General features: G+C 51.7%; 1 protein-coding gene across 1 annotated transcript in view; it reads right to left on the bottom strand.

The window, feature by feature from the left end:
• The window catches only part of tiam1a (TIAM Rac1 associated GEF 1a), a 264,051-nt gene that overhangs the window by 129,937 nt on the left and 121,614 nt on the right, over positions 1-12,500 (bottom strand). The window contains 2 exon segments of the mRNA XM_065004978.1: positions 198-272; positions 513-659. Coding sequence (XP_064861050.1) covers positions 198-272; positions 513-659 — 222 coding nt within the window.

Below are 12,500 nucleotides of genomic sequence, written 5' to 3'. Positions count from 1 at the left end.
ACGATTCCCTCGTTCTCTCACAACTCTCTCTGTCACTGGGTTCTCTCTAGTTGTGTGGTCAGACAATCTTTCGTTATCTCACAACTCTCTCCTTGTCACTGGGTTCTCTCTAGTTGTGTGGTCAGACAATCTCTCGTTCTCTCACAACTTCTCACCACGTCACCTTTAGAGGGAAAAGTTTGACTTTTGACTCTTACCGATTTCTCACTGGCCGTATCTTCAAACATTCTCTCCGTTGGTTTGATCACTGGTCCCCCCCCAGCAACAAACACCTGCAAACACACACACACACACACACACACACACACACACACACACACACACACACACACACACACACACACACACACACACACACACACGTTGACTAAAGTAGAAACCCAACTGGTCAAAGTGACCTTTTCCAAAACGACACGTTGTTGTTTTCTTCATTATTTGTGATATCCAGGAAGTAAGGGTTAGGGGGTTAAAAGGTCAGGAGTCAGGGGTTAAAATTCAACACGGTGACGAACCTGGTTGATGCTGGGTCGACCTTTAACCTTCTTCTTAGATGTGGTGTCCAGCCCCCAGAGGGAAGAGAAGCGACTCCGACGTTTACTAGAGGGGCGGGGCATAGCCTGGGACCGCCTCCTCACAGCGCTCTCTGTTCGCACCGCCACCTGAGGGGACAGATCAATATATTGATTGATTCGTTGATTAGAAGAGTGACTGTCTGTTTATTGGTTCTGATTGATTGATTGATTGATTGATTGATTGATAAGAAGAGTGACTGTCTGTTTATTGTTTCTGATTGATTGATTAGAAGAGTGACTGTCTGTTTATTGGTTCTGATTGATTGATTAGAAGAGTGACTGTCTGTTTATTGGTTCTGATTGATTGATTAGAAGAGTGACTGTCTGTTTATTGTTTCTGATTGATTGATTGATTAGAAGAGTGACTGTCTGTTTATTGTTTCTGATTGATTGATTAGAAGAGTGACTGTCTGTTTATTGTTTCTGATTGATTGATTGATTAGAAGAGTGACTATCTGTTTATTGGTTCTGATTGATTGATTAGAAGAGTGACTGTCTGTTTATTGGTTCTGATTGATTGATTGATTGATTGATTGATAAGAAGAGTGACTGTCTGTTTATTGTTTCTGATTGATTGATTGATTAGAAGAGTGACTGTCTGTTTATTGGTTCTGATTGATTGATTGATTGATTAGAAGAGTGGCTGTCTGTTTATTGTTTCTGATTGATTGATTGATTGATTGATTAGAAGAGTGGCTGTCTGTTTATTGTTTCTGATTGATTGAGAAGAAGAGTGACTGTCTGTTTATTGGTTCTGATTGATTGATTGATTGATAAGAAGAGTGACTGTCTGTTTATTGTTTCTGATTGATTGATAAGAAGAGTGGCTGTCTGTTTATTGGTTCTGATTGATTGATTGATTGATAAGAAGAGTGGCTGTCTGTTTATTGTTTCTGATTGATTGATTGATTAGAAGAGTGGCTGTCTGTTTATTGGTTCTGATTGATTGATTAGAAGAGTGGCTGTCTGTTTATTGGTTCTGATTGATTGATTGATTGATAAGAAGAGTGGCTGTCTGTTTATTGGTTCTGATTGATTGATTGATTGATTAGAAGAGTGACTGTCTGTTTATTGTTTCTGATTGATTGATTGATTGATTAGAAGAGTGGCTGTCTGTTTATTGGTTCTGATTGATTGATTGATTGATTAGAAGAGTGGCTGTCTGTTTATTGGTTCTGATTGATTGATTAGAAGAGTGACTATCTGTTTATTGTTTCTGATTGATTGATTGATTGGTAAGAAGAGGGGCTGTCTGTTTATTGGTTCTGATTGATTGATTGATTGGTAAGAAGAGTGACTGTCTGTTTATTGTTTCTGATTGATTGATTAGAAGAGTGGCTGTCTGTTTATTGGTTCTGATTGATTGATTGATTGATTAGAAGAGTGACTGTCTGTTTATTGTTTCTGATTGATTGATAAGAAGAGTGACTGTCTGTTTATTGGTTCTGATTGATTGATTGATTGGTAAGAAGAGGGGCTGTCTGTTTATTGGTTCTGATTGATTGATTGATTGGTAAGAAGAGTGACTGTCTGTTTATTGTTTCTGATTGATTGATAAGAAGAGTGGCTGTCTGTTTATTGTTTCTGATTGATTGATTGATTAGAAGAGTGACTGTCTGTTTATTGTTTCTGATTGATTGATTGATTAGAAGAGTGACTGTCTGTTTATTGTTTCTGATTGATTGATTAGAAGAGTGACTGTCTGTTTATTGTTTCTGATTGATTGATTAGAAGAGTGACTGTCTGTTTATTGGTTCTGATTGATTGATTAGAAGAGTGACTGTCTGTTTATTGTTTCTGATTGATTGATTGATTAGAAGAGTGACTGTCTGTTTATTGTTTCTGATTGATTGATTAGAAGAGTGACTGTCTGTTTATTGTTTCTGATTGATTGATTAGAAGAGTGACTGTCTGTTTATTGTTTATTGGGGCAGCAGGGTAGCCTAGTGGTTAGAGCATTGGATTAGTAACCGGAAGGTTGCAAGTTCAAATCCTCGACCTGACAAATCTGTCGTTCTGCCCCTGAACAGGCAGTTGACTGTTCCTAGGCTGTCATAGAAAATAAGAATTTATTCTTAACTGACTTGCCTAGTTAAATAAACATTTGTTATTGATTGGTTGATATCTGTGTTACACCATATTCTCAACAATCTATTCAGATCAATAGATTCTAGACTGGCCTGAGTAGGCATGGCGCCTTATAATGGCAGCATAGTGTAATCGCCCCTGTAAATTATGTATTAGTCATATTTAGTTGTTTTGCTAGATTTTTTTTAAACAAGTTTTGTTAACTAACATTAGCTAGTTGGTTTGGCTATCTAGCTAGCTATCATTAGCTAGTTGGTTTGGCTAGCTAGCTAACTAACATTAGCTAGTTGGTTTGGCTATCTAGCTAGCTATCATTAGCTAGTTGGTTTGGCTAGCTAGCTAGCTATCATTAGCTAGTTGGTTTGGCTAGCTAGCTAACTAACATTAGCTAGTTGGTTTGGCTAGCTAGCTAACTAACATTAGCTAGTTGGTTTGGCTATCTAGCTAGCTATCATTAGCTAGTTGGTTTGGCTAGCTAGCTAGCTATCATTAGCTAGTTGGTTTGGCTAGCTAGCTAACTAACATTAGCTAGTTGGTTTGGCTATCTAGCTAGCTATCATTAGCTAGTTGGTTTGGCTATCTAGCTAGCTATCATTAGCTACTTGGTTTGGCTATCTAGCTAGCTATCATTAGCTAGTTGGTTTGGCTATCTAGCTAACTAACATTAGCTAGTTGGTTTGGCTAGCTAGCTAACTAACATTAGCTAGTTGGTTTGGCTATCTAGCTAGCTATCATTAGCTAGTTGGTTTGGCTATCTAGCTAGCTATCATTAGCTAGTTGGTTTGGCTATCTAGCTAGCTATCATTAGCTAGTTGGTTTGGCTAGCTAGCTAGCTATCATTAGCTAGTTGGTTTGGCTATCTAGCTAGCTATCATTAGCTAGTTGGTTTGGCTATCTAGCTAGCTATCATTAGCTAGTTGGTTTGGCTATCTAGCTAGCTATCATTAGCTAGTTGGTTTGGCTAGCTAGCTAACTAACATTAGCTAGTTGGTTTGGCTATCTAGCTAGCTATCATTAGCTAGTTGGTTTGGCTAGCTAGCTAGCTATCATTAGCTAGTTGGTTTGGCTAGCTAGCTAACTAACATTAGCTAGTTGGTTTGGCTATCTAGCTAGCTATCATTAGCTAGTTGGTTTGGCTATCTAGCTAGCTATCATTAGCTAGTTGGTTTGGCTATCTAGCTAGCTATCATTAGCTAGTTGGTTTGGCTAGCTAGCTAACTAACATTAGCTAGTTGGTTTGGCTATCTAGCTAGCTATCATTAGCTAGTTGGTTTGGCTATCTAGCTAGCTATCATTAGCTAGTTGGTTTGGCTATCTAGCTAGCTATCATTAGCTAGTTGGTTTGGCTAGCTAGCTAACTAACATTAGCTAGTTGGTTTGGCTATCTAGCTAGCTATCATTAGCTAGTTGGTTTGGCTAGCTAGCTAGCTATCATTAGCTAGTTGGTTTGGCTAGCTAGCTAACTAACATTAGCTAGTTGGTTTGGCTAGCTAGCTAACTAACATTAGCTAGTTGGTTTGGCTATCTAGCTAGCTATCATTAGCTAGTTGGTTTGGCTAGCTAGCTAACTAACATTAACTAGTTGGTTTGGCTAGCTAGCTAACTAACATTATCTAGTTGGTTTGGCTAGCTAGCTACAGCTGATGTGAGTGGCTCCGACTCTCTCATTGGTTTTATAGGGCAATGGATGAACACACACACACACACACACACACCCTGGCATTTCTGGGTTAATTCATATTAGAGGAGAGAGATGCATTGAACTGGACACTTCTAGAGAGAGAGAGAGTGTGTGTGTGTGTGTGTGTGTGTGTGTGTGTGTGCCAAATACTAGTCATATAATAACTGAGTCATACAGAAAACACAAACAAAGGTCCCCTCCTGGAAACTGGTCTAGTAGGGGGTTTCTTTAAGGCTTTTAATCCTGAGAACAGGAGGAGAACAGGAGGAGAACAGAGTATGAGAGACAGAACCGACACAAAGACAGGGTGTGTGTGCAAGGCTGGTTGGGAGGGTGGGAGGAACAGAGAGGTAGAGATTGAGGCTGGTTGGGAGGGTGGGAGGGACAGAGAGGTAGAGATTGAGGCTGGTTGGGAGGGTGGGAGGGACAGAGAGGTAGAGATTGAGCCTGGTTGGGAGGGTGGGAGGGAGGGACAGAGATGTAGAGATTGAGGCTGGTTGGGAGGGTGGGAGGGACAGAGAGGTAGAGATTGAGGCTGGTTGGGAGGGTGGGAGGGACAGAGAGGTAGAGATTGAGCCTGGTTGGGAGGGTGGGAGGGAGGGACAGAGAGGTAGAGATTGAGGCTGGTTGGGAGGGTGGGAGGGAGGGACAGAGAGGTAGAGATTGAGACTGGTTGGGAGGGTAGGAGGGACAGAGAGGTAGAGATTGAGGCTGGTTGGGAGGGTGGGAGGAACAGAGAGGTAGAGATTGAGGCTGGTTGGGAGGGTGGGAGGGACAGAGAGGTAGAGATTGAGGCTGGTTGGGAGGGTGGGAGGGACAGAGAGGTAGAGATTGAGGCTGGTTGGGAGGGTGGGAGGGACAGAGAGGTAGAGATTGAGGCTGGTTGGGAGGGTGGGAGGGACAGAGAGGTAGAGATTGAGGCTGGTTGGGAGGGTGGGAGGGACAGAGAGGTAGAGATTGAGGCTGGTTGGGAGGGTGGGAGGGACAGAGAGGTAGAGATTGAGGCTGGTTGGGAGGGTGGGAGGGACAGAGAGGTAGAGATTGAGGCTGGTTGGGAGGGTGGGAGGGACAGAGAGGTAGAGATTGAGGCTGGTTGGGAGGGTGGGAGGGACAGAGAGGTAGAGATTGAGGCTGGTTGGGAGGGTGGGAGGGACAGAGAGGTAGAGATTGAGGCTGGTTGGGGAGGGTGGGAGGGACAGAGAGGTAGAGATTGAGGCTGGTTGGGAGGGTGGGAGGGACAGAGAGGTAGAGATTGAGGCTGGTTGGGAGGGTGGGAGGGACAGAGAGGTAGAGATTGAGGCTGGTTGGGAGGGTGGGAGGGACAGAGAGGTAGAGATTGAGGCTGGTTGGGAGGGAGGGACAGAGAGGTAGAGATTGAGGCTGGTTGGGAGGGTGTGGAGGGAGGGAGAGAGGTAGAGATTGAGGCTGGTTGGGAGGGTGGGAGGGACAGAGAGGTAGAGATTGAGGCTGGTTGGGAGGGTGGGAGGGACAGAGAGGTAGAGATTGAGGCTGGTTGGGAGGGTGGGAGGGACAGAGAGGTAGAGATTGAGGCTGGTTGGGAGGGTGGGAGGGACAGAGAGGTAGAGATTGAGGCTGGGTGGGAGGGACAGAGAGGTAGAGATTGAGGCTGGTTGGGAGGGTGGGAGGGACAGAGAGGTAGAGATTGAGGCTGGTTGAGAGGGTGGGAGGGACAGAGAGGTAGAGATTGAGGCTGGTTGGGAGGGTGGGAGGGACAGAGAGGTAGAGATTGAGGCTGGTTGGGAGGGGGAGGGAGGGACAGAGAGGTAGAGATTGAGGCTGGTTGGGAGGGTGGGAGGGAGGGACAGAGAGGTAGAGATTGAGGCTGGTTGGGAGGGTGGGAGGGACAGAGAGGTAGAGATTGAGCCTGGTTGGGAGGGTGGGAGGGAGGGACAGAGAGGTAGAGATTGAGGCTGGTTGGGAGGGTGGGAGGGAGGGACAGAGAGGTAGAGATTGAGGCTGGTTGGGAGGGTGGGAGGGACAGAGAGGTAGAGATTGAGGCTGGTTGGGAGGGTGGGAGGAACAGAGAGGTAGAGATTGAGGCTGGTTGGGAGGGTGGGAGGGACAGAGAGGTAGAGATTGAGGCTGGTTGGGAGGGTGGGAGGGACAGAGAGGTAGAGATTGAGGCTGGTTGGGAGGGTGGGAGGGACAGAGAGGTAGAGATTGAGGCTGGTTGGGAGGGTGGGGAGGGACAGAGAGGTAGAGATTGAGGCTGGTTGGGAGGGTGGGAGGGACAGAGAGGTAGAGATTGAGGCTGGTTGGGAGGGTGGGAGGGACAGAGAGGTAGAGATTGAGGCTGGTTGGGAGGGGTGGGAGGGTGGGAGGGACAGAGAGGTAGAGATTGAGGCTGGTTGGGAGAGGGTGGGAGGGACAGAGAGGTAGAGATTGAGGCTGGTTGGGAGGGAGGACAGAGAGGTAGAGATTGAGGCTGGTTGGGAGGGTGGGGGAGGGACAGAGAGGTAGAGATTGAGGCTGGTTGGGAGGGTGGGAGGGACAGAGAGGTAGAGATTGAGGCTGGTTGGGAGGGTGGGAGGGACAGAGAGGTAGAGATTGAGGCTGGTTGGGAGGGTGGGAGGGACAGAGAGGTAGAGATTGAGGCTGGTTGGGAGGGTGGGAGGGACAGAGAGGTAGAGATTGAGGCTGGTTGGGAGGGTGGGAGGGACAGAGAGGTAGAGATTGAGGCTGGTTGGGAGGGTGGGAGGGACAGAGAGGTAGAGATTGAGGCTGGTTGAGAGGGTGGGAGGGACAGAGAGGTAGAGATTGAGGCTGGTTGGGAGGGTGGGAGGGACAGAGAGGTAGAGATTGAGGCTGGTTGGGAGGGTGGGAGGGAGGGACAGAGAGGTAGAGATTGAGGCTGGTTGGGAGGGTGGGAGGGAGGGACAGAGAGGTAGAGATTGAGGCTGGTTGGGAGGGTGGGAGGGACAGAGAGGTAGAGATTGAGCCTGGTTGGGAGGGTGGGAGGGAGGGACAGAGAGGTAGAGATTGAGGCTGGTTGGGAGGGTGGGAGGGAGGGACAGAGAGGTAGAGATTGAGGCTGGTTGGGAGGGTGGGAGGGACAGAGAGGTAGAGATTGAGGCTGGTTGGGAGGGTGGGAGGAACAGAGAGGTAGAGATTGAGGCTGGTTGGGAGGGTGGGAGGGACAGAGAGGTAGAGATTGAGGCTGGTTGGGAGGGTGGGAGGGACAGAGAGGTAGAGATTGAGGCTGGTTGGGAGGGTGGGAGGGACAGAGAGGTAGAGATTGAGGCTGGTTGGGAGGGTGGGAGGGACAGAGAGGTAGAGATTGAGGCTGGTTGGGAGGGTGGGAGGGACAGAGAGGTAGAGATTGAGGCTGGTTGGGAGGGTGGGAGGGACAGAGAGGTAGAGATTGAGGCTGGTTGGGAGGGTGGGAGGGACAGAGAGGTAGAGATTGAGGCTGGTTGGGAGGGTGGGAGGGACAGAGAGGTAGAGATTGAGGCTGGTTGGGAGGGTGAGAGGGACAGAGAGGTAGAGATTGAGGCTGGTTGGGAGGGTGGGAGGGACAGAGAGGTAGAGATTGAGGCTGGTTGGGAGGGTGGGAGGAACAGAGAGGTAGAGATTGAGGCTGGTTGGGAGGGTGGGAGGGACAGAGAGGTAGAGATTGAGGCTGGTTGGGAGGGTGGGAGGGACAGAGAGGTAGAGATTGAGGCTGGTTGGGAGGGTGGGAGGAACAGAGAGGTAGAGATTGAGGCTGGTTGGGAGGGTGGGAGGGAGGGACAGAGAGGTAGAGATTGAGGCTGGTTGGGAGGGTGGGAGGGACAGAGAGGTAGAGATTGAGGCTGGTTGGGAGGGTGGGAGGGACAGAGAGGTAGAGTTTGAGGCTGGTTGGGAGGGTGGGAGGGACAGAGAGGTAGAGATTGAGGCTGGTTGGGAGGGTGGGAGGGACAGAGAGGTAGAGATTGAGGCTGGTTGGGAGGGTGGGAGGGACAGAGAGGTAGAGATTGAGGCTGGTTGGGAGGGTGGGAGGGACAGAGAGGTAGAGATTGAGGCTGGTTGGGAGGGTGGGAGAGACAGAGAGGTAGAGATTGAGGCTGGTTGGGAGGGTGGGAGGGACAGAGAGGTAGAGATTGAGGCTGGTTGGGAGGGTGGGAGGAACAGAGAGGTAGAGATTGAGGCTGGTTGGGAGGGTGGGAGAGACAGAGAGGTAGAGATTGAGGCTGGTTGGGAGGGTGGGAGGGACAGAGAGGTAGAGATTGAGGCTGGTTGGGAGGGTGGGAGGGACAGAGAGGTAGAGATTGAGGCTGGTTGGGAGGGTGGGAGGGACAGAGAGGTAGAGATTGAGGCTGGTTGGGAGGGTGGGAGGGAGGGACAGAGAGGTAGAGATTGAGGCTGGTTGGGAGGGTGGGAGGGAGGGACAGAGAGGTAGAGATTGAGGCTGGTTGGGAGGGTGGGAGGGAGGGACAGAGAGGTAGAGATTGAGGCTGGTTGGGAGGGTGGGAGGAACAGAGAGGTAGAGATTGAGGCTGGTTGGGAGGGTGGGAGGGACAGAGAGGTAGAGATTGAGGCTGGTTGGGAGGGTGGGAGGGACAGAGAGGTAGAGATTGAGGCTGGTTGGGAGGGTGGGAGGGACAGAGAGGTAGAGATTGAGGCTGGTTGGGAGGGTGGGAGGGACAGAGAGGTAGAGATTGAGGCTGGTTGGGAGGGTGGGAGGGACAGAGAGGTAGAGATTGAGGCTGGTTGGGAGGGTGGGAGGGACAGAGAGGTAGAGATTGAGGCTGGTTGGGAGGGTGGGAGAGACAGAGAGGTAGAGATTGAGGCTGGTTGGGAGGGTGGGAGGGACAGAGAGGTAGAGATTGAGGCTGGTTGGGAGGGTGGGAGGGAGGGACAGAGAGGTAGAGATTGAGGCTGGTTGGGAGGGTGGGAGGGAGGGACAGAGAGGTAGAGATTGAGGCTGGTTGGGAGGGTGGGAGGGACAGAGAGGTAGAGATTGAGGCTGGTTGGGAGGGTGGGAGGGAGGGACAGAGAGGTAGAGATTGAGGCTGGTTGGGAGGGTGGGAGGGAGGGACAGAGAGGTAGAGATTGAGGCTGGTTGGGAGGGTGGGAGGGACAGAGAGGTAGAGATTGAGGCTGGTTGGGAGGGTGGGAGGAACAGAGAGGTAGAGATTGAGGCTGGTTGGGAGGGTGGGAGGGACAGAGAGGTAGAGATTGAGGCTGGTTGGGAGGGTGGGAGGGACAGAGAGGTAGAGATTGAGGCTGGTTGGGAGGGTGGGAGGGACAGAGAGGTAGAGATTGAGGCTGGTTGGGAGGGTGGGAGGGACAGAGAGGTAGAGATTGAGGCTGGTTGGGAGGGTGGGAGGGACAGAGAGGTAGAGATTGAGGCTGGTTGGGAGGGTGGGAGGGACAGAGAGGTAGAGATTGAGGCTGGTTGGGAGGGTGGGAGGGACAGAGAGGTAGAGATTGAGGCTGGTTGGGAGGGTGGGAGGGACAGAGAGGTAGAGATTGAGGCTGGTTGGGAGGGTGGGAGGGACAGAGAGGTAGAGATTGAGGCTGGTTGGGAGGGTGGGAGGGACAGAGAGGTAGAGATTGAGGCTGGTTGGGAGGGTGGGAGGAACAGAGAGGTAGAGATTGAGGCTGGTTGGGAGGGTGGGAGGGACAGAGAGGTAGAGATTGAGGCTGGTTCGGGAGGGTGGGAGGGACAGAGAGGTAGAGATTGAGGCTGGTTGGGAGGGTGGGAGGAACAGAGAGGTAGAGATTGAGGCTGGTTGGGAGGGTGGGAGGGAGGGACAGAGAGGTAGAGATTGAGGCTGGTTGGGAGGGTGGGAGGGACAGAGAGGTAGAGATTGAGGCTGGTTGGGAGGGTGGGAGGGACAGAGAGGTAGAGTTTGAGGCTGGTTGGGAGGGTGGGAGGGACAGAGAGGTAGAGATTGAGGCTGGTTGGGAGGGTGGGAGGGACAGAGAGGTAGAGATTGAGGCTGGTTGGGAGGGTGGGAGGGACAGAGAGGTAGAGATTGAGGCTGGTTGGGAGGGTGGGAGGGACAGAGAGGTAGAGATTGAGGCTGGTTGGGAGGGTGGGAGAGACAGAGAAGTAGAGATTGAGGCTGGTTGGGAGGGTGGGAGGGACAGAGAGGTAGAGATTGAGGCTGGTTGGGAGGGTGGGAGGAACAGAGAGGTAGAGATTGAGGCTGGTTGGGAGGGTGGGAGAGACAGAGAGGTAGAGATTGAGGCTGGTTGGGAGGGTGGGAGGGACAGAGAGGTAGAGATTGAGGCTGCTTGGGAGGGTGGGAGGGACAGAGAGGTAGAGATTGAGGCTGGTTGGGAGGGTGGGAGGGACAGAGAGGTAGAGATTGAGGCTGGTTGGGAGGGTGGGAGGGAGGGACAGAGAGGTAGAGATTGAGGCTGGTTGGGAGGGTGGGAGGGAGGGACAGAGAGGTAGAGATTGAGGCTGGTTGGGAGGGTGGGAGGGGAGGGACAGAGAGGTAGAGATTGAGGCTGGTTGGGAGGGTGGGAGGAACAGAGAGGTAGAGATTGAGGCTGGTTGGGAGGGTGGGAGGGACAGAGAGGTAGAGATTGAGGCTGGTTGGGAGGGTGGGAGGGACAGAGAGGTAGAGATTGAGGCTGGGAGGGTGGGAGAGGTGGGAGGCTGAGGGTGGGAGGGACAGAGGGTAGAGATTGAGGCTGGTTGGGAGGGTGGGAGGGACAGAGAGGTAGAGATTGAGGCTGGTTGGGAGGGTGGGAGGGACAGAGAGGTAGAGATTGAGGCTGGTTGGGAGGGTGGGAGAGACAGAGAAGTAGAGATTGAGGCTGGTTGGGAGGGTGGGAGGGACAGAGAGGTAGAGATTGAGGCTGGTTGGGAGGGTGGGAGGAACAGAGAGGTAGAGATTGAGGCTGGTTGGGAGGGTGGGAGAGACAGAGAGGTAGAGATTGAGGCTGGTTGGGAGGGTGGGAGGGACAGAGAGGTAGAGATTGAGGCTGCTTGGGAGGGTGGGAGGGACAGAGAGGTAGAGATTGAGGCTGGTTGGGAGGGTGGGAGGGACAGAGAGGTAGAGATTGAGGCTGGTTGGGAGGGTGGGAGGGAGGGACAGAGAGGTGAGATTGAGGCTGGTTGGGAGGGTGGGAGGGAGGGACAGAGAGGTAGAGATTGAGGCTGGTTGGGAGGGTGGGAGGGAGGGACAGAGAGGTAGAGATTGAGGCTGGTTGGGAGGGTGGGAGGAACAGAGAGGTAGAGATTGAGGCTGGTTGGGAGGGTGGGAGGAACAGAGAGGTAGAGATTGAGGCTGGTTGGGAGGGTGGGAGGGAGGGACAGAGAGGTAGAGATTGAGGCTGGTTGGGAGGGTGGGAGGAACAGAGAGGTAGAGATTGAGGCTGGTTGGGAGGGTGGGAGGAACAGAGAGGTAGAGATTGAGGCTGGTTGGGAGGGTGGGAGGAACAGAGAGGTAGAGATTGAGGCTGGTTGGGAGGGTGGGAGGGACAGAGAGGTAGAGATTGAGGCTGGTTGGGAGGGTGGGAGGGACAGAGAGGTAGAGATTGAGGCTGGTTGGGAGGGTGGGAGGAACAGAGAGGTAGAGATTGAGGCTGGTTGGAAGGGTGGGAGGAACAGAGAGGTAGAGATTGAGGCTGGTTGGGAGGGTGGGAGGGACAGAGAGGTAGAGATTGAGGCTGGTTGGGAGGGTGGGAGGAACAGAGAGGTAGAGATTGAGGCTGGTTGGGAGGGTGGGAGGAACAGAGAGGTAGAGATTGTGGTTGGGAGGGTGGGAGGAACAGAGAGGTAGAGATTGAGGCTGGTTGGGAGGGTGGGAGGACGGACAGAGAGGTAGAGATTGAGGCTGGTTGGGAGGGTGGGAGGAACAGAGAGGTAGAGATTGAGGCTGGTTGGGAGGGTGGGAGGAACAGAGAGGTAGAGATTGTGGTTGGGAGGGTGGGAGGAACAGAGAGGTAGTGATTGAGGCTGGTTGGGAGGGTGGGAGGGTGGGAGGGACAGAGAGGTAGAGATTGAGGCTGGTTGGGAGGGTGGGAGGAACAGAGAGGTAGAGATTGAGGCTGGTTGGGAGGGTGGGAGGAACGGAGAGGTAGAGATTGTGGTTGGGAGGGTGGGAGGAACAGAGAGGTAGAGATTGAGGCTGGTTGGGAGGGTGGGAGGGTGGGAGGGACAGAGAGGTAGAGATTGAGGCTGGTTGGGAGGGTGGGAG

This window comes from Oncorhynchus nerka, linkage group LG19 (genome assembly GCF_034236695.1).
Source record: "Oncorhynchus nerka isolate Pitt River linkage group LG19, Oner_Uvic_2.0, whole genome shotgun sequence".
NCBI classification, from domain to species: Eukaryota; Metazoa; Chordata; class Actinopteri; order Salmoniformes; family Salmonidae; genus Oncorhynchus; species Oncorhynchus nerka.
The sequence above is the reverse complement of the archived record's forward strand: the minus strand, read 5'-3'. Positions and strand labels throughout refer to the sequence as shown.